This window comes from Melozone crissalis, unplaced genomic scaffold (assembly GCF_028551555.1).
Source record: "Melozone crissalis strain CALT ecotype California unplaced genomic scaffold, PUWL_Pcris_2 ptg000013l_1, whole genome shotgun sequence".
Taxonomy (NCBI): Eukaryota; Metazoa; Chordata; class Aves; order Passeriformes; family Passerellidae; genus Melozone; species Melozone crissalis.
Window position 1 is genome coordinate 44,008,640 of NW_026535791.1, and position 19,370 is coordinate 44,028,009.

A 19,370-nucleotide genomic window follows, 5' to 3' on the forward strand; every position below is an offset into this window, starting at 1 on the left:
CCGCGCGCCCCCCCGCGCGCCCCGAGCCTGCGCCGCGCCGACATCCGCGTTGTCCCAAGATGGAGGAGCGGGGCTCGCGCTGAGCGCGGCCCGGCCGACACAGGAGCAGGAGGAGGAGACGCGCCCGCCCGGCCCGGCCCGACCGCCCGCCTCGCCTTCCCCGCCCCGCCAGGCCGCGGCTCCGGCCGCACCGGCAGCAGCAGCGCCTCCTTCTCGCCCGCGGCCCGGCCCCGAGTGCGGCGCGGCCCCCGCATGAGCCCGGGCGGCAGCGGCGGCGGGAGCGCCCGGGAGCAGCAGCCGAGGCGCCCAGGTCGGTGTGAGCGCTGCGCAGGGCCGGGAGCGGGGATGGCGTCCGGCTCACGCTGGCCCTGGAGTGGAGGGAGGCGGCCCTGGCAGCTCCCCCGCGCCGGGGAGGGGAAAGCGGCAGCCCCGGGGGTCCTCGCCTTCCGCGCCTTCCACGGGTGCGGGGCCGCCGGGAAGGCCGGACGGGCGGGCGGCTCCGAGCCTCTGCCGCCCCCCGTGAGACCCGGCTCGCTGGGCGACCTTGGGTGAACCCAGCCTGCCCCTGCCTCTGTTCCCCGGTTCGGTCCCTACTCTTCGGGGCTGCCGTGGGCATGGGACGGCTCGGTGCTGTCGCAGTGGGAATGGGAAGTGCTGCGAGGGTCTCTTAACCAGTGGCCAAGGCCCGCTTACAAAGTGGGTCTGATCACTTTGCTCGTGTTACCCTCTGAAGAGTGGGATCTGAACCTGTGAGCAGGCTGCCTTGTTGATGCATGTGATCTGTCGCTCCTGACGGCAGGACTTTTTGGGCTTCAGTTTTTAAGCATACCTACAGTATTTCTGTTAGGAGATGTTACACTTTACCGCTGATTTGTAAGTCAGATGTCTAAGCTGATGTGTTGTGGTCATTCAGCAGTTACTACTGCTTAAGAAACAAAACATGTTTCACAATTCTCCTTTAAGTGACAAGAACCTGTAATTTATAGGCTTATAGTTATTCCTTTTCTTTTTTCTGCAATTAATGGAATTACTTGTTTATATTTCCTTCTGTGTAATGTGTTGGTCTAATTCTGGCACTAAGCGTGTGTTCTACACATCACTTCAGGAATGGTCCTTCTGTCTGCGTGGAACTTACCTGCTTCAGTAAGAATCTGCAAACCTGAAGCCCTGAGAGAAATCGGCTTCTCAGAGGGGTTTTACCATGCTTCTTGCATGTCTAGCAGAAAGTTTCTCAGTGGAAAATTGTACCCGATTTTAGCTTTGATTTCTTAACAAAGTAGGACCTGCGTGATTGTATTGTCAATTTATCTTCTTTCTCTTTTTCTTCTTTTTTTTTTTTTTTTTTTTTTTTTTTTTTGACTAGCTGACTGGTTTAAAAGGGAGAGGTCTAAAAGATAAGATTAAGTTCCTAATTCATGCAAATAGCATCCAGTTAGACAGATTACCTGCTGAGGAGAAGCCAGCTCTGAGTTGTACTGTGTTGTTAGGCACTTACAGTGGGGGGAGAGAGGTGTACTACTTGATAAGAATGAAAATTGTTGGAAAATGGGCTTACAGTTCTCCCAAACTGCTTGGTTTAGATGTTGGCTCTGAATACCTGTGCCCTTTCATTGTGAAAACAGTTGAAGGTACTTTTTAGAAATTTGAAAATATGGCAAAACTCAGTTTAATTGAGTGTGTTGAATTGAAAGTATGAAATGTGTATTGCTAAATTGATATGGATATGCAGAGAAAACTATCACACGTGTTTGTCTTTTAAAACAGATGCACTTTGTAGTGCAGTATCATTCTGTCAACTCAGTGCAGAAAAGTAGTGAAAGAAAGACTAGTCCACTAGTTACATTTACAGAGCTGATACTTTTAATTGAAATTATTTCTGTACAATGTTACAGATGCTTCATCTCTCTTTTACAAATACCTTCCATTCCACTCTAAGTGTTTGCTATTTAATGTAGCATCTTTCCTGCTGGAATTAAGAAGTTCACTTTTTTTATCAGAGGTGTTTACTGTTTCTCCTCATTGGAGTGTCCTGAGCATCTCCCAAGAATATAGAAACAAAAGCCCCAAGCTAGGTACCAAAATGAGTATTTAATTTGTTCGAGGTTATTTCAGCGTATCTTTCTGTGACTTGGTAAAAAAAGTCAGGCTTGAACAGCAGTGTGTTTTAAAGCCTAAATTTTTCAGTCCAAGTCCTCTTCAGAGCTCTAAAGTTGTGTGAGTTTGATCCTTTTTTTTAAATAACAAACAAGACTTATGGTCTTTTCCTTTTTTGTAATTGCTGCTGTTGCTTAAAAACATGGGAAGGATGATTCTTTTATGAATGGAATTGAAAACTGTGTGTATATGTTGAACACGCCTAGAGTTGTTCTCAGTCTGTTGGAGTCCCTGTTAGAGCACCTGGAAATTGTCCCCAGTTGTTTTAATCAACATGAGAAAATAAACCTGGTTCTTTTTCATATAATTTAGCTTCTCTTTTGAAAGTATAGAATGTCGTGTGTACCACCAGGACCCAGCACACACAATATAAAATCATGTTTGTTTCACTGTGATTGTCCTTTGTTGACATATTCTTCACTAGTTCTCAGAATTCACAGGTTCTGCTTAACCAGAGTTGAGTTTTAAGTTATAAACATGTTTAATTGTAAACATGTTTAAACATAGAACATTTTCTATGAACAGTAATTAGCATAGTACGTGATATGACACTTACCATGGAATTTAATCAGTTTTTATGTTTTTGTAAATATGCATCATCCTAATTTTTGCTGCGCAGGAATGATTTTCCCCCCCCCCCCCCTTTACTTTTAGTTTACTTAGTGAATGTCCATAGAGAATTCATCTTCTTTTAAATGCAGGAAATTTCTTTCTCCCTCCCTGCACCAGTGTTCTCATACACCTGAAGATGAAAGCCACTAATTCTTAAAAATAGAACATGCAGTTGAGGGAAAAAGGAATATAATTCATAAAGTATCTAGGCACAGATCTCATTTCCAGCATCAATCTTCCTTTCTGGTAGTGTGGGCCAAGTCTTCACTCTAATTAATGAATATCTATTGATTTTTAAACAAAGGAGGTGTGTTTTACAAGTTTTCTGAAATATCCAGTGTATTTAAGGTAGCTGCGAATTTTTTAGATGAGCAGTGTTAAAAGGTTTTCTGTCACTAATCAAATTCTGATTTGTACCTGGAAGGAGGGGAGTAATACATTTGCTATCAGGGTCTGTAATGAAAAAAATCTAGACTATGTTGTTTACTTTAAAAAAAAAAATACCCCCTCCCAGAAGTTCTATAAGCTGTGCTCAATAGCTCGTTCCCAGAGACAACAACAGTGGGCAAGTCTTGTGTTTGAAGTGAATTTTGTCACCTTAAATATTTTGACCTTAACATTTACTGCTGTAACTTCTTGTATTAGCAGGCAGTGCCTGCTGGACTCATAAAGCTGTGTTGCCCATGAATTAAAGTTTGGAAAAAAGCTGGTTGACAAGAATAGTAATGTGTGTAACATATCTGGTTGGTTAGCAGAAAGTCAGCAAATACAGTCTAAAGGTAACATTTTGCAATGAAGCAACACTTCAGTAACTACAGCAGCTGGTGACACATTTCTTCAGGAAAATCACCTCATAGGAAGAATGTGAAAATCAAATAATGTTGAGATTCAGGATTCAGGTTTGGCAATGTAACATCTGACTAAATAGCATTTTAAATTGCTATTTTTGAATAGCTGCACCTTCCTGTGGTTAGGAGGGATAGAGCTTATTGACAAAATAACTTGCTGGGTGCAAAATTACATTATGAATCAAATATTATTATAGTTCTGTCTAACAAATACTCTTATGAATGAATCTCTTAAAGGAAGCATTAACTACTTCTTACGTACTTTAATAGGTTGAGCCTGCTTCCCTGTATTATGCAAACTGCTGAATGGAGGAAGGGGGTGGAAGTCAGTCTTTACCGATACTCTTTCCATTACCGTCCTGCATGGTTCTTTACCCATGTTTTACAGAGTGCTGAAGAATTAGGAGAAGCTGCAGTTGTTCTGCTGAGTGGAGCTAAATGGGTGGCTTCCTTCTGGACCCTCACTTCACTGTCTTAGGTAAGAGGGGTGATCTGCTTCTTTTGAAGCTACTTGAATTTCCTTAGGACAGAAGTATATATGGGTTTTTTAGAGAAACTTCTAGTTAGTGAAGCAGAGCTTTGAATTCTTTTTTTTTTTTCTGATCTGGTGGCTTGAAAAGGCCATTCACAGTATGTAGCTGTCCCAGTGCTTTTCATTGAAAAGCATTGCTGTTTGCATCCATTCAAATAACTTTAAAAACATGCTCTGTGTACTAACATAACTTGCTCCTGAGAATCACATTTATCTTATGTAGCATGATGGAAGTGGGACTGTCACTCAGAGGTGGATTACAGTGCTGGTGGATATAGGACAACTTTAACTCATGTACCATTGACTGCTTGATATAGAGTGCATGACTTTTTTTTTCCCACAGACTTGGAATAGTTTGGGTTGGACTTTAAATGTCATCTACTCCAAATTCCTCTGCACTAAGCAGGGACATTTTCAAATAGATCAGGTTGCTCAGAGCCCTATCCAGCTTAACTGTGTATATTTACAGGGATGGGGCATCTCCTGTCCCTGGGCAATCTGTTCCAGTGCTTTACCACCCTCACTGTAAAAAATTACTTTCTGATATCATATTAATCTGCTCTCTTTTAGTTAAAAGCCATTACCTCTTATCCTGTCATAGCAGGCCCTTGTAAAAAGTTTGTCCTTCTCTGTCGTGTAAGTTCCTCTTCAGTACTAAACAAAAGCCAGTGGGTCTTTTCAGATCCTTCTCTTCTCCAGGGTGAACAATGCTAACTCTTTCAGCCTTTTTTCATAGGAGAGCTGCTCCAGCCCTCTGATAATTTTTGTGGCCCTCCTCTGGACTTTCTCCAACAGGTCCATGCCTGTTGTGTGCTGCGGATTCCAGACCTGGATGCAGCACTGCAGGTGGGGTCTCAGAGGAGTAGAAGGGCAGACTGATATCCCTTGGCCTGCTGGCCATGCTGCTCTTGATGCAGCCAAGGATACATTCTGGACTGCAAGGATACATTCTGGACACATTGCTGGGACAAGGCTGGCCTTCCAACAGCCAGGATCTCCAAGTTCTTCTGTAATTAATTCTGCTGCCAATTCCCATGTCCCCTGGCCTGTGTTGATATCAGGTGTTGCCAGTCCAGGTTCAGGACTTTGCACTTGGACTCATTGGGTGAGGTTCTCATGAGCCTGCTTTTCAGTGTTGTCCAGGTCCCTCTGGATAGCATTCCATTCCTCAGGCATATCAGCCACACCACACAGCTTAGTATTGTTTGCAGATTTCCTGAGGGTGCATTAGGTGCCACTGTCTGTCATTGATGAACTGGTCTCACTATGGACCCCTGAGGGACACCTCTTGTCATTGATGTCCATCTGAGCATTAAGCCAATGACCACTACCCTCTGTGTGCAGCCATCCAACCAATTCCTCATCCACCAAAGAGTCCCATCTATTATCTCTCCAACTTGGGATGAAGGGTGCTGTGGGGGGCCGTATCAAAGGCCTCAGAAGTTCGAATAGATGACATCAGTAGCTGTTCCCTTGTCCATTGATGCAGTCACTCTGTCATAGGAGTCCATTAGGTTAGTCCAGCCAGACTTGCCCTTAGTGAAGCCATGCTGGTTGCTTCAAATCTTCCTGTCCTCCATGTGCCTTCATGTTTCTTCCTTATGTGACAGAATATCAAAGCTGTGACCTAAAGACAAAATTTAAGTATCAAAAACTAAAGAGTGGTTTGAAACCCAAAGGAAATTTGATCTTGGTGGCCTATGGATCAGTAGGATCACAAGCAAAAAAATTACAGAACCTCTGTTTGGGTTTGGTGGCTGTTGCATAATTGTCTGGCAATGATTAGTCCACATAGTTTGTGTTTCATTTTGGTGTTGTTTGAGGACTGTGACAGGACTTCTGACCAAGCTAGAGTTCTAGGTGTGAAGCTAGTTCATCTCTCCATAGAGAAGACCATGTTCATAGCTTCCTTTTGCTTTTAGGACTTTTTATTACTTCCTTGATAATCATTCTACCTAAGAAATCGATAAAATGAGGTGATCTGCATGACAGACACCCTCTCCCTTACCCTTTGGAGCTTTGTGCAGGGGAGGCACAAGAGTGATCTCTCTTGTGTTGCCAAGCTTGCAGGGCGCTGAGATGCCAGGCTTGTCCAGGCAGCCAGGCTCTGGCACTGCTTGTGTGCTCCTGCTCTGGTATGCTCCCAGGGACCCAGGCTGCAGCAGCTGCAGCTCTGCAGGCTTGGGCTGTTACAGGGTGGTGGAGTGGCTCTTAAAGGAACTCAACTTCTCAAATGGGACGTAGGTCAGCATACTTCAAGAATGGCTATCATAGCTGTAGAAGAGTTTTGCTTTTGCTTCATGGTTAGTTGTATGTTTGAGCTAATACTTTAAATATTTTTATTTTACAATGTGTTACTTGCCTTTTTCTCAAAAGGAATAAAAAACTTCTGTGAAGCTAGATAATCCTGAAGAGGTCTGTCACTACCTCAGAATTTCTGTTTCCAATACAAACTTTCATTTTTCTTATTTGTGTAGCTATACTCAGATAATGATTGCTTATTATTTCATAGTGAAATCTCATGTCCAAAGTCTTGATGATGAATGTTGTGTTTTACTATGTGTGTACACCCAGGTTTATTTTTAGAAAGTCCAAGGTATACTAGTGTACACTGACTGAGTAGCAACACCTTGTGTTTCAGCTGGTGTAGCAAAAATTGCTTATTGTAGCCAATAGAAATACATACTTAAGAGTCCCCACAACCTGTGAATCCCATCAGATTTCAAGGACAAGGGAGCTCCTGAGAGAATGTAACACTTCTGTGAAACACTGGTATTTCTTGCTTGCAAAGATTGAGTCCTTTCCATGAGAAAAATACTCCATTTGCATGATTCCTCTAACCTGAATATCCGATTGAAAGAAGGACATAAACATAAAACATAATCTAAGCACCTGATAGGGATGATTTCATGATATTTTTTACTGGGCCAGACATGAGAGTTGCAAAATATTTTTTGTATTTTATAATTAATTTCTTAAATACTTTGTTATTCTGTATGCAACAGTGTGGTTAATTCAGTGTTTTACTGTCTTAATATAATTCAGTGTGCCTTGAAGTCTCCTTATTGAAAATGCATGACATAGTTGTAAACAAGCAGCTTTTTTGGTTCTGGTCATATGATGGATTGAGATTTTTTTAATGTGGAGTGGAAACAATATGGTTGGCCAAGCTTTAAGTCATATTGTCATTTGCATTTTTTTAGGCAGATGTGGCTTAGTGCTAATTAAGTACACTGGAGGTGAATGTTGAAGTACATTATTCATGAAATAATTTTCATTCCTTTTAGACAAGCATTACAGAGACTTATTAGCCTTATTTCCTTTTGTGTTGTCATGTAGCCTTTGAATGTAGACTTTAGACTTAGCAGACTGCTGAACTCTGTTCTGCCTTAGTGGTAGCTGTTGGGGAGAAACTGAAGGAGAAGAACTGGAAGTCCAGGAACGTCAGTTTTGTGTTGCTGGATTTGCTCTTCTGTTCTGTGTATTATTATGCAAATAACCTGTCTACATCTCCTCCTTTGTGGTCTTGTTTCCTCTATCAGTTGTACAGTCCTACCTTACTCCATAGCTTCAGTTCTTTTGGGAATCCTTTTTTTTTTTTTTTGTCTCTGTTGCTGGGCAATAATCATAAGAACCCTGGTAGATGTATTTGCAATACTTTTTCAAGCTGTACTTGGTGCTCTCCTCCTACTCTGTGCATACTGAAAATTGGTGCTTCTGTGTCTTAGAGGAGAATGAGAGAATTTTATACAGATGACACTGCTCTATGTCTGTAGAGGAACAAATACATACATTGAATCTGGAAGTCCTGCAACACAAGGTGTGAAAATATTGGTTGCATTTGTCAGAATACTTCTAACTGAGTTTGTCTAATGGCACCACAGTGAATGAAGAATTATTCTTTGGTAGAATATAAGGTATTTTGGATTTCTGCTGTGGATATGGAGTGGAAGTGCTGCTTACAAATAGGAAAATCATCAGTTACTGTCTCATGTTGTTTAGATGAATTTTTCTTCTGTTTTTTTCTGAATGGTAGGAAAGTTTTATTGACACAGTTGCATATTGTTAACACAGTAATCCTAACTGTACAGAAAGCTACATAATTAGTAGAATTGCTTGTTGAAATAGCAGTCCTTTTTCACAAAACTTGTAGGCTGCCCTGTATAACTAACTTTTTTAAAATACAAAAGAGTGTGCTCTTGGAGCTTTAGTGGCAAAACTGGTCCAGGATCACCCCATTACAGTTCCCTGATAAAGAATTTGGCCCCTGACACCAAATGATTTCTTGCTGGTTTGGCATCTTCTAAAATAAAATGTAATTAAGGTAACCATATTGAGGTTTCCTGTGTGGGAACCCTGATCTATATTGGAGATCAGCCTAAATCAGCTGCATTGAAATTGGTTGTTCTTAATAGAGTTTTAAGCCAAGAAATTATGTATTAAATCTTCAGAGTGCTGAAAATGTGATATTCTGTGCCAAATTACTAACTTTTTTAGAAAGTAGTTAGTAGATTTCATGGAATCAGGGAATGGTTTGAGTTGGTAGGGAACCTTAAAAAAAAATCTAACTACAAGCCTCATCCATGGGCAGGGACACCTTTCACTAGACCAGGTTACTGAGAGCCCCATCCAGCTTGGTTTTGAGCAACTTCAGTGATGGGGAGTCCATGACCCCTATCTTTCTTTAGTTATATGCATATGTGTCTGTTTCTATCACCTTTTCCCTCGAGGCTGGTTGTGCTTTTAGGTGTTTGTTGAAAATATTTCAAGTATGTTTTAGTCCCTTGTTAAATATGACTTCTCTGAAAATGAATTTAAGATTCAGAAAAGCATACTGAACTCCAGCAGTTGTATGCACCCAGAACAAAGATTTGGTTCTATCTGTGACTTCTCCTGAATGTTTGGGGTTTTTTCTTACTATAAATGCCAGTTCTTAAAGAAAAGGAAAAAAAAAAAAAGGACAAAATAAGGGGCGGGAAGGAGAAAGGAAATTGGTATTTATAATGAACTGGATGAATGCAATTGTAAAACTGTTGCATCACTACAGGGGAAAAATGTGTGTTTGAACTTCACACTTTTGTAGCTTATCTAACATAATAATTATTTTCTGTTGTGCTTTTCTATGAGAGGTGTGATTTATTTTTACATGGTTTAGGTAGTCCTGTGAGAAGTGGAGAGTTTGATATGATGATCCTTGTAGGCCCCTTCTGACTAGACATATTCTATGATTCTGTGTTTCCTTTAATTACATATTTGTGACTAATCAAATAGGCACTTTTGAATGTACTGTCTTGAAATTGTATGGAGCTTCAGATTAGTGTGAAGCATAGTGCAGGAACTGAATTGTAATGTTTTGCATTATAGGTACAAGAACTGTAGAAGTCCATTTTAGAGTTTGAAAGAACAAGATTCTGCAGCTCTGGAAAGATATGGTATGTTTATGTTTCCACTTACATTGTTTGTATGCTAATAATTGTTATAACAAATAATTACACTTTTCTTCACCGAGATTTAAAAAAAGATTGAAAATTAATTCAGGAAGAAGCACACATTAAATTTTCCCTTTTTAACTATGATATTTATTACTTAATCATAATTCTCTAGAAAACTGACTTATTTGATTTTTCTTGGGGAAAAGAAATACTTATGATATAACACTGGTGAATTCCCTTTTGATTTAACAAGCTCATCATCATGCTGCTACCATCCATTTATTTCTCCATGGATTGGATAAGAACTGATGTGTTTCTGAAAGATCTGTGGTTTTTTTAATTCGCTACTGAACATATTTATAGTGAGGCTATGACTTGAAAAATAAGTTTAGAACTCGCAGAAAATTTATGCAATCATCAGTGTAAGTCAAGTTTACAAATAGGAATGCTGGGAAATACAGAAATACAATCTTTTTTAGCAGTGTTAACATAAACCCATGGCACATGGTGTCTCTTTTTTGTCTAGGCTCTTAAAATGTCCAGCCACGTAAAAAGTACGTGTAATGTGGCAAGATTGGGACTTGAGCTTGTAGTTATTTTATTTGCCATTTCCTAACTGAATTTTGGTGTAGTCCTCTAGTAATACCTGGTATTACTGCACTACTTTGTAGTGTTTTTTTAAGTTCTGTAATTCTGCAACTTGGTACATTGAGAGTTTTTGAAACTTTTAGCACCACTACATTGAGAAAAACAACAATTGAGTTAAATTTTCTGCCATATTAAATAGGTCTGTTAATGCATATGCATATTGTATATAGTTATTTCAATAACAGTTCCTAAGCCATGTGTGTACTTTCTCTTTCAACCACTTAAATTGTGGGGAAGCTGATCCAAGTTTTCTGTGCCATGGGTTTATGTCTGGATTTTTCTTTTCAAGATAATTAACTTAGAAATATACTTAAAGTTTTGAAATCTCAGATTTGCAAAACAGTTGTTTTTAAGTTCTGTTTCATAGGAAACTATAGACAGGCTCTAATAAAACTGTTAATTCTAAGCTGAAACTTTAGCTATAGTATGTACTGATTAAAAATTGTAAGTCTCTCAAAAAGCTACAATGTTACATTGTCACAATCCAGATGTTCCTGAGAGAATTGTATAGATTGGTCCTTTACTCTAGCAGGCATCTGGCAGGTAGTGTATATTCATTTTTGCACCCACAGCACCACTGGGACCACCCACCTGCTTCTTGCTCTCCAGTGTCAATACCAGTTCTGTGTATGATGGCTTTTCTTCAAACCTAAGCCATTATTTCTTTATTGCCATTATGCCTGCTGGCTGCTTTTCTTCTGGATGTTTAGCTGCTTGCCACTGTATGTATGCATAGAGTCTTTGTAGTAGTATGTGCTTCATAAGTTGATGAAGAATTGCCCTCTAATCCCCACAAATTGTGAGTGATAAATACTAATGGAACATCAGAAAAGCTGAATGTCGTACTACAGAACTGCATGGTTGCTCAGTTTTAATATCAATTATATTTAAACAAACGTGCTGAAGAACTTGGTGAGCAGGAAGATGCTTTACATGGAAGGCAGCATGAAAGAAGGGTGGCAAAGGAAATCAAAACAGAGGATAAGCAAAAGGATAGATGGAATAAAAGTTTAAGTAGTAAAGCTGAAGTGAAGCTGTAAAACTTACCTGCAAAATAACTTAACATGATGAGTAGTCAATAAAAGAATTAGTAAAAGACATTTAAATAGGTGATTGGATTTTCACCTGCTGGTGTAAAAAGGGCTTTTTGTTCGTGGCTGTGTATCATTTTGGAGGGAGCTTGAAGTAACAGGTATAATGTAACTGAAATAGAAACAAACGGTTCTGCTGCAAAAAAAAAAAAAAAAAAAAAAAAATCAAAGGGGGGTGTGTGTAGTGGAAAGAAAATAATCATCTGTGGTTTAAGTGTAAAGCACAGAAGGTTTTTGGATCTTTCCTACTTTTACAAAGGTGAACAAAATATGTATATGATCTCACTGAAATATTAAACCAAAACCAGATATTGAAGGCGAAATCTAAAGTCCAAAGTTGCAGGAGCAGCTTTAGAAAGTAGAAATAACATGCAGGCCTCTAGGTTTTGGCCTGAGGGGAGGGAATGGGAGCAAACATTAGGTATTTTTCTGTTACTCTCTGATTTATGGATATCATAGTTTAACCCCAGCTGGCAACTAAACACCCAACAGCTACTCTCTCACCTACCCACACAGTGGGATGTGGAAGAGAATTGGAGGAGTAAAAGTGAGAAAACTCGTGGGTTGAGATAAAGATAATTTAATAGGTAAAGCAAAAGCTGTGCACGAAGCAAAGCGAAACAAGGAATTCATTCACCACTTCTCATGGACAGCCACATGTTCTGTCCTCTCCAGAAAAGCAGGGCTCCATCATAGGTAGCAGTGACTTGGGAAGACAAATGCCATAACTCTGAACATTCCCCCTTTTTCCTTCTTCCCCCAGCTTTATACACTGAGCATGATGCCTTATAATATGGAATGTCTCTGTGGTCAGCTGGGGTCAGCTGTCCCAGCTGTGAACCCTCCTCACTCCCTGTGCACCCCCAGCCTCCTCCCTGGTGGGGTGAGGAGCAGAAAAGGCCCTGACTATGAAAGCTGTAACACAAACAGCAATAACAAAAGCAACCCTGTGTTAACACAAATCCAAAACACAGCCCCACACTAGCTACTATAAAGAAAATTACCTCTATTCCAGCCAAAACCAGTACAGTGGGGAGTATTGAAATCAAGGCAAAGTAAGTACACAGATATTATAGGATGGAGCTTTTATGTAAATCTATGTTTGATCTCTGCACAAAATTCTGCCTTTATGAAATTCAGTAACTTGTGATTTTATTGAAATCTAAATTGCAGGGTAGCACTAACTTTAATTTGAAGATAGTAACAAATTCAGATTCCCATCCCAAATAATTTATTCGTGTTAATTATTCTCATACTTATGTTCCTGCTCTAATTGAATTTATGGGCCTTCAGTTTCTATTAATGACGATTTTATATGCATTCTTTCAGTTAGAAGATCTTTATGTATTCTTTTTGTGCTATGAGAAGACTTAGTTTCTTCCAATATCTATATTGATAGGCTTAATTAACTTTGAACTCTTTTCATTGTCTAATCACAAGGCATTTTCTTCTATCTTCATGATGTTTTTGTGGCTCTTTTCTACTACTTCTGGAACACTTTTGAGGAGTACTGAATAATTGGAGAACTGGGTTTAAGTTTGGAAGATGTGTGAAGTGCTTTGTGCCAGGGACTCTTCATGAGCCATATCTGTCATTCTTTTTGTAATACATGGGAGCATGTGTACACTTGTACATCAGTTGTGACTGCTTTAGTCACTTTAGGTTGGCATTTTCCAGGATACAACCCAATTCTTTTGGTTTTCTAACTCATGTGATTTTGCATTAATTTTTACTAGTTGAATTGCTTAGCTTACCAGGCAGTGGGAAAAAAAAAATCATATAGAGGCCTTATTAGTGTTTGGTTGGGACTTTTTTTGGCCCCATTAGGATTTATATGATCAGGTTGTATTAGTGGCTGTTTTATTTACTGTAGAATCAGTAATAGTTTTTCCTACTAATTAGATGAAGAAAACTTATGTTTTATGTTTTCTGCATTGGAAGCAGCATACAGGCAAGAAAAGTAATTTGTACTTCCAACTTTATGAAGAAATATAGGCTCAAACATGCCTATTGCATTACTTTTTTTTTTCTTTTCTGTATATGACAATTAAGATTGAATTTAGGGTTTTGGTGAATATTCTCCAGGACATTTGACTCAATCTCAAGTTATAAAAGGCCCACTCTCCTATTAGGTGTCAGTTTCTTACTGTATAGATGATTGTTTTGTTGTGGTACTCAAAGTCATTCTTGGAGCATTCATAAGGACTCTTCAGAAGACTTTGGAAAGCTGTCTTTAGTGGCATATTCTTGAGAGAGATGGTTATATTTAATTAAGCAGCTAAAATTCTGGTACTGAAAGATAAGGTAGATTGTGGTACTTCATTGTACAGTGGATTACCCCTATTTTCATCATAGAGCAAAAGAGAATTTTAGATTTGGATCAAAGATTACTTGGGTAGATAGTTAAAATTCCTTTGTAAAGGAAACTTAAATTCTTACAATTGCCACTCTTTCAATGAGGCAATCAGAAGTTATAGTTTAAATATGGAAAGTGTTCATCCTCTAGGGGATCTTCCTAGGCCTCAGATACTGTGTGTCAACTGCCAGACTGCATTGCTCTCACAGAAGGTGACCATCAAATAACTCAAGGATAGTAGCAGATTTAGGGAAACCATATAGGTAACAATGTTCAAATAAATTATTCCAACCTGGAAGTTATTTGCTTTTTTTTGGTTGCTGAAAAATAAGTAATTAAAATCTCCAGGGTGTGGCTTTAGGTTCTGTATGTTGAAGTTGGGAACCTGTTCTTGCTCATGCTTGTAGACTTTCAAGGTTTATGGACATGTGCCAATACCTTTCATCAAACTATGGAAGAAAGTTGCTTTTAGCCCCTTTTGATGCTTCTGAACTTGCTTTCTGACATCTTGTTCTTTCACTCACTGTTTAACTCCTTGAGTTGAGAGGAACATACTTTTAAGAAAATATTCACCTGTGCCATCTTGGAGAAATAGATGTTGTTCTAAATCACTGCATAAACATTATTTATCCCGTTCCTTTTTGATGAGGGCTAGTTGAAGTCACAAAGTTCTTCAGATACATAATTTCATGAAGACATATCTTCATGTCTTGCTATCTGTAATAGGTGTAGTTGCAGCCTTAGTTGATTCTCCTTCTAGCAAATAGTCACTAGGCAGACACAGATGTGCCAGTCCCGAAGGGCGTGGCAGCCATCTTGGGTTTTTTGGGCGTACTCCATCAGCACAAACTTCCTTTCATATCTTCAGCTGCTCAGTGTGTCTGTAAAAGCCTAAGCTGTAAGCCATGCTGATCATAACAGTTAGGACCAGAGAAATTTGTTTGAGTAATATGAATAAATATCTGCTCTGGGGCTGCTGTTTCTATCTTCTGTAAGATAAGTTGCAAACAGAGGAGGTTTTTTGTAGAGAAATTCCTGTGACAGAAAAGCCATTGATTTAGACCAATTCACAACTCTTAATACCATTTTCCAGGATCTTAGTGTATTCATTAGTGTAGTTTTCCTTTCCTAATCAAGTAGCATCTTTTGACTCTCTTAACCAGGTTGGAGGTTTTTGTGGCCTTGTTTGTATCAAGCAGCCAAATGTCCTTTGAAATATATTCAAAATAAATCTTTGATGGCAGTCCCCTTCACCACCCACTTTGTGTTCCAGCATGCTGGTCTCTTTGCCAGCAGACACTACTCTGCTGATGCATGAATGAGTAAGGTTTTAGAAAAATTAGTTCTTTCATCTGTGCTAGGGAATCTTTGCCAATCACATTCTGTCCCACAGGAGTGAAGGCAAGGATAGGTGGGAAAGGTAGGATGAGAAGGAGATAAAAGAGAAAAATGATTCATTAAGGTTTTTTGCATCTAGACTGTTGAAGAGGAGCTTGAGAATTTTAGATCACAATTCAGTAAGTCTAGGTTTAAGGTATTGTGCAACAAATCAGAAATGCTGAAACTACCTGACTCAAAGCTCTGACCCATGACAAATTCAGTTTGTAGGTACAAGTTTCACAACAAAACTTAGATGAGTTTACTTCAGCTCAGTGAGATTTGCAGCAGTTCAGACCCTGCATCCCACCACAGAACTGCTGTTGGATACTATGTTTGGTGGTGTGGTAAATGAGACTAACAGAGTTGGATCTGGATCAGGCCTTGGCATAAGCTTGTCTTGACTATGACTGTGGAGCTGCCAGTATATTTTTTAACATTCCAAAATCTAGTGGTGTTTGAATCCAGCACCAGCACTTCATGTGCCCTGTCACTGTTGTCAGTCATGTTCATGACTTCTCCCATATGAAAGAGCCTCAGTAAAACTTTGTTTTACTAAGGTTGATGGCAGCCTGGTGTTCCAGCATGCTTCCATTTGATGGAAGACTACAGTAATACATTTTTGTCAATAGTCTGGGTGGTGTAGGACCAAGTCTATGTAGGGAGTCATTGGCCAGGCACACTCCAGAGTGTGAGGTGATACTTAAGAGTAGTCAGAAAGCAGCTTTCCCAACCAATGAGGCTTTAGTGATTATACCACTGTCCTCTGACCAGTGTACTAAAAGTTACTTGGGCAAAGTGCTCGAAGCAGTGTTAGAATAAGCATCTGGTTCCTCAAAAATAAGGCTTGCCTAAAAGTGGAAGTTTTCAGATCTTAATCAGAATGTCATAAGCAGAGTAGTGTTTTACAGCTTCGTAGTTTTGCATCAGCATCTTGGGTTGTTGCCCTTCTGTACAGCTGATGGTCACAAACATTAAATGGAAAGTCTTTACCCTGCTCTGTAATGTTGACAGATGAGGAACCTTTCCAACTGACTTTTAATCATTGTTCTGTGTTCCTGGAATTGACTCAGTTGAACTTTGACAATTTACACCCATGAAACATAGGTACTGGAGAACCTCTGTTTTGTTTTGGAGATTTTTGGTAGCCTATTTTTTTTTACTTTCCTTGTGTCAACTGCACTTGTGTTACAATGAGAACACTTAAATATTGCTGATGTTAAATTCAACAGATGCCACTTTACCTATCTCAATGAATGATAAAACTAATAAGCATAATTCTGAAACTAAGGCAAATTTTGTTCTGGTCAGAGTTTGTGGCAGAATGGCAAATTGTAGATTGGCAAAACTGGGCAGCTTTTCTGACAAACTTTAGAAAATCATGAGCCTTGCTAAGATCTTACTGTAATACTCTTGTAATACATTGGACTGAAGCACAAAAGAAGGTGCAGTAAAGAAATAAATGTTTTTTACTAAATATTTCAAGCTGTCTGATGTGCTCTCTTAGTATTTGCACCAGATTGTTACGTCTGCAGGTGTTGCAGAGAGCTGTGGTTGTGCCATCAATAGCTTTGTGCACCTTCATTCTGTGTGAGGCTTTTGCTGCATGGCAACCTGCAAATGTGGGGTTTCATCTGGGTTACCACAGGAATAAACTTCTCAGTATACTAAATAGAGGTCTGTCTTCGTAGCTACTGCTTTAAAGAGAAAGATGACTTTTTATTTACTAAATACAATATTAACATTGCAATTTTTATCAAAACTTTATATTAGCAGATAAAACAGAATGCTGTTTGTCATCTGATTCTCCTTCAGAGACCTTTTTTCTTTTCTGGCTTTCTCCAGTGCACTTAGGAGCCTGGGGGGGAGAGAGAATGGGATGAATTGAGTGTTGAGGATTATGTTTGGAAATATTTTATCCGTTAACTTTAGTTTAGAGTAGATAATAGCAGTAGGTAAGAGACTAACTGGTTCCTTTTCAGCCATGGAAGTAATCAGCTGGGGTGGTCCCAGGGCGCTCTGGGCACGAGTATTGCTGAGTGATCATTGGCTGCCACCTGCGTGACAAAGTAAAGGACCAACCCTTCCATTTATACCAGTGGAGCCAGATCACGGGAAACAAGTGACAGGTAAAATATACTTTTGAAAATTTAAGGGAGAGGAGAGAGGCCACATGATAAAAATGGAGCAAAGAGGCTGAAAGATTTACCACAGACAGCAAAGGTTGCTCCTCTAAAACTTTTACTTATCTATAGCTTAATTCTTTTTGTGGAGAAGCACACAACAAAGTTCAGGTTACTGTGTGGCTCCCCTGGCAACAGAGCCTTGCTTGCTAAGAAACAATGTTAATCAAGTTGTAGCAGCAACACTTCTACCAGAATTTTATTGTAGTTACAAATTACAGTTCATATTTATGCACACATTTCCAGATCCTTGAATCCTTGTTGTCTTGACATTGGATGTTTTGCACTGGTCCAAGAGATGGGTATGGCTTTTGGTTTTTTAGGCTAAAAATATGTTGCTGAATTTTCAAGTTTATCAGTTGATTGTACTGTAGTGAGTTACTCTAGAAGTTCAAATGCCAAACAATAAATGAATGTAAGGACGTCTTAATCTCGCTGATAAAACAATGCTTAGCATCAATATTTTTCTTCTTTTTATTATTTTTTTTATTTAGAGAATTGGCTAAAATAATTTTTAAGAACTTTTAACTACATTATTTTTGCTTATTTAGAATTGTTAAGCTTATGCTTAGCTCAGCGTGATACAGGACTGGTGCGACAACTCGGTTTTGATCAGTGACTCAAAATTGTGATCACCCTGATGTCACCGAATGGCCACAGCTTGTAAAAGGTAAGCAAAAAGCATATCAGGTTGTTTCTCAGGAGTTTTTTCTACTATAATGTTTATTTTAAGGTATTTAATTTGTATGGCCTGAAGTTAGTTTTATAAATAATATTAAGTTACATTGTTTGTTTTAGATAAGTCAGCTGGCAAAGTTGAGTTACACTCTTGCTGACAGGGATTTCAACGCTCGCTCAGTTTGCCCTTGCCTGCTTTTTAAAATACAAGCAAACGCTGTGGTGCTCCATGATATCCCTCTTAAGAACAATGCTATCATTTAAAAGTCCCTGGTAGATTTTGCTGTCATACTGAATTTCTGTATAAACTGTTTAGCATACTTATCCAAGCATGTGTGCAGTTTTTGTTTTGAAGTATTTATCCAGATGGCTTGATGATGTTAAAGTGTGTGTGAGCTTGCATACCATTACTTTTCTCATCTGGAGAGGTACACTGGAAATTAAAGGAGTGGCTTGTAGAATGGAGAAGTTGCTCCCTGTGTTATTGGAAATGAGCCACCATTTGAATTTGTGAGCTCATACTGCAGTATTCAGATTAGTTGTTGTCTTGTGATCAGTATCTACAATCTAATTGAAAGCTGAAATTTTTAAGAGCATTTGCTCTGAGATTTTCTCTGAACAGAACTCTTGTTTCAGATTTTAAGCATGATGAAAGGACGTCTTGCCGTACTATATAGTTGTTTTTCAATACTGTTGCCTGCTCACAGGAAATAACAAGGTATCTTGTTTGTAAACAATTGGGTATTGCAAAATAAATAGCTTCTCAGCAAACAAGTACAATTCCTGTAATGAGATTGATCTTCCACTTCATTTTACTGAGTATTGAAAGCTCATTTTATTAGGTGCTTATGTTGTCATTTGAAACCTTTTAAAATCGAATTAATATATCCATTAAATGTTCTGCAAATCATAGTTATAGTAGGTCTGTTCATGTTTTAGAAAACAATAAGCTGAAGGAATTTTCATCCTGTGTTCTGCAGAACCACTTACCTTAGAGGACTAGACCTTTTTTGACCCAGCTAGATGGTATTTTTTTCTTATTGTTTATCTTATAGACACAACCTTTTTTTTCTGAGTAACATATACTGAACTGTATTGTCTCTTTACAGACCTAATAATATTCTCACAAATAGTTAGGATAGGAAAAGATTTTGAATATACTGCTAGCTCTTTTCATGTCTGTACTGCAGATCACCAGGCTGCTTTTTTATATTCAGAGTTTAGATGCCAGTCTGCTCTTTTTCTGTAATTCTTCATGCTGGTGTTTATTTTAAAGGCTGAAAGGCTTTAGGTATTCTTGATGGGTTTTTTTAACACCATTATTTCCTTTGTATTTTCGTAGCAACTAAAAGCACTACTCTTTCCCAAATCCTCAATGTGTTGTTTGCCCTAATACTGGAATTAAGAAAGCAAAGCCTTAAATGTCCAGACATTTTGTTACCATTTTCTAAAGTCCTGG

At 39.0% G+C, this 19,370-nt stretch overlaps 1 protein-coding gene across 3 annotated transcripts in view; it reads left to right on the forward strand.

Moving 5' to 3' along the window:
- Positions 1 to 216: 216 nt before the first annotated feature.
- Positions 217 to 19,370, forward strand: part of UBE3A (ubiquitin protein ligase E3A) — a 53,060-nt gene continuing 33,906 nt past the window's right edge. For 2 of the 3 annotated variants that reach the window (XM_054271608.1, XM_054271611.1), the window contains exons 1-5: positions 217 to 310; positions 4,003 to 4,092; positions 9,511 to 9,578; positions 17,033 to 17,179; positions 17,785 to 17,903. In XM_054271608.1, the coding sequence (XP_054127583.1) occupies positions 17,884 to 17,903 (20 nt within the window). In that variant the 5' untranslated portion in view covers positions 217 to 310; positions 4,003 to 4,092; positions 9,511 to 9,578; positions 17,033 to 17,179; positions 17,785 to 17,883. The remainder of the gene's footprint in view (positions 311 to 4,002; positions 4,093 to 9,510; positions 9,579 to 17,032; positions 17,180 to 17,784; positions 17,904 to 19,370) is intronic. The other variant, XM_054271610.1, reaches the window with a different exon arrangement.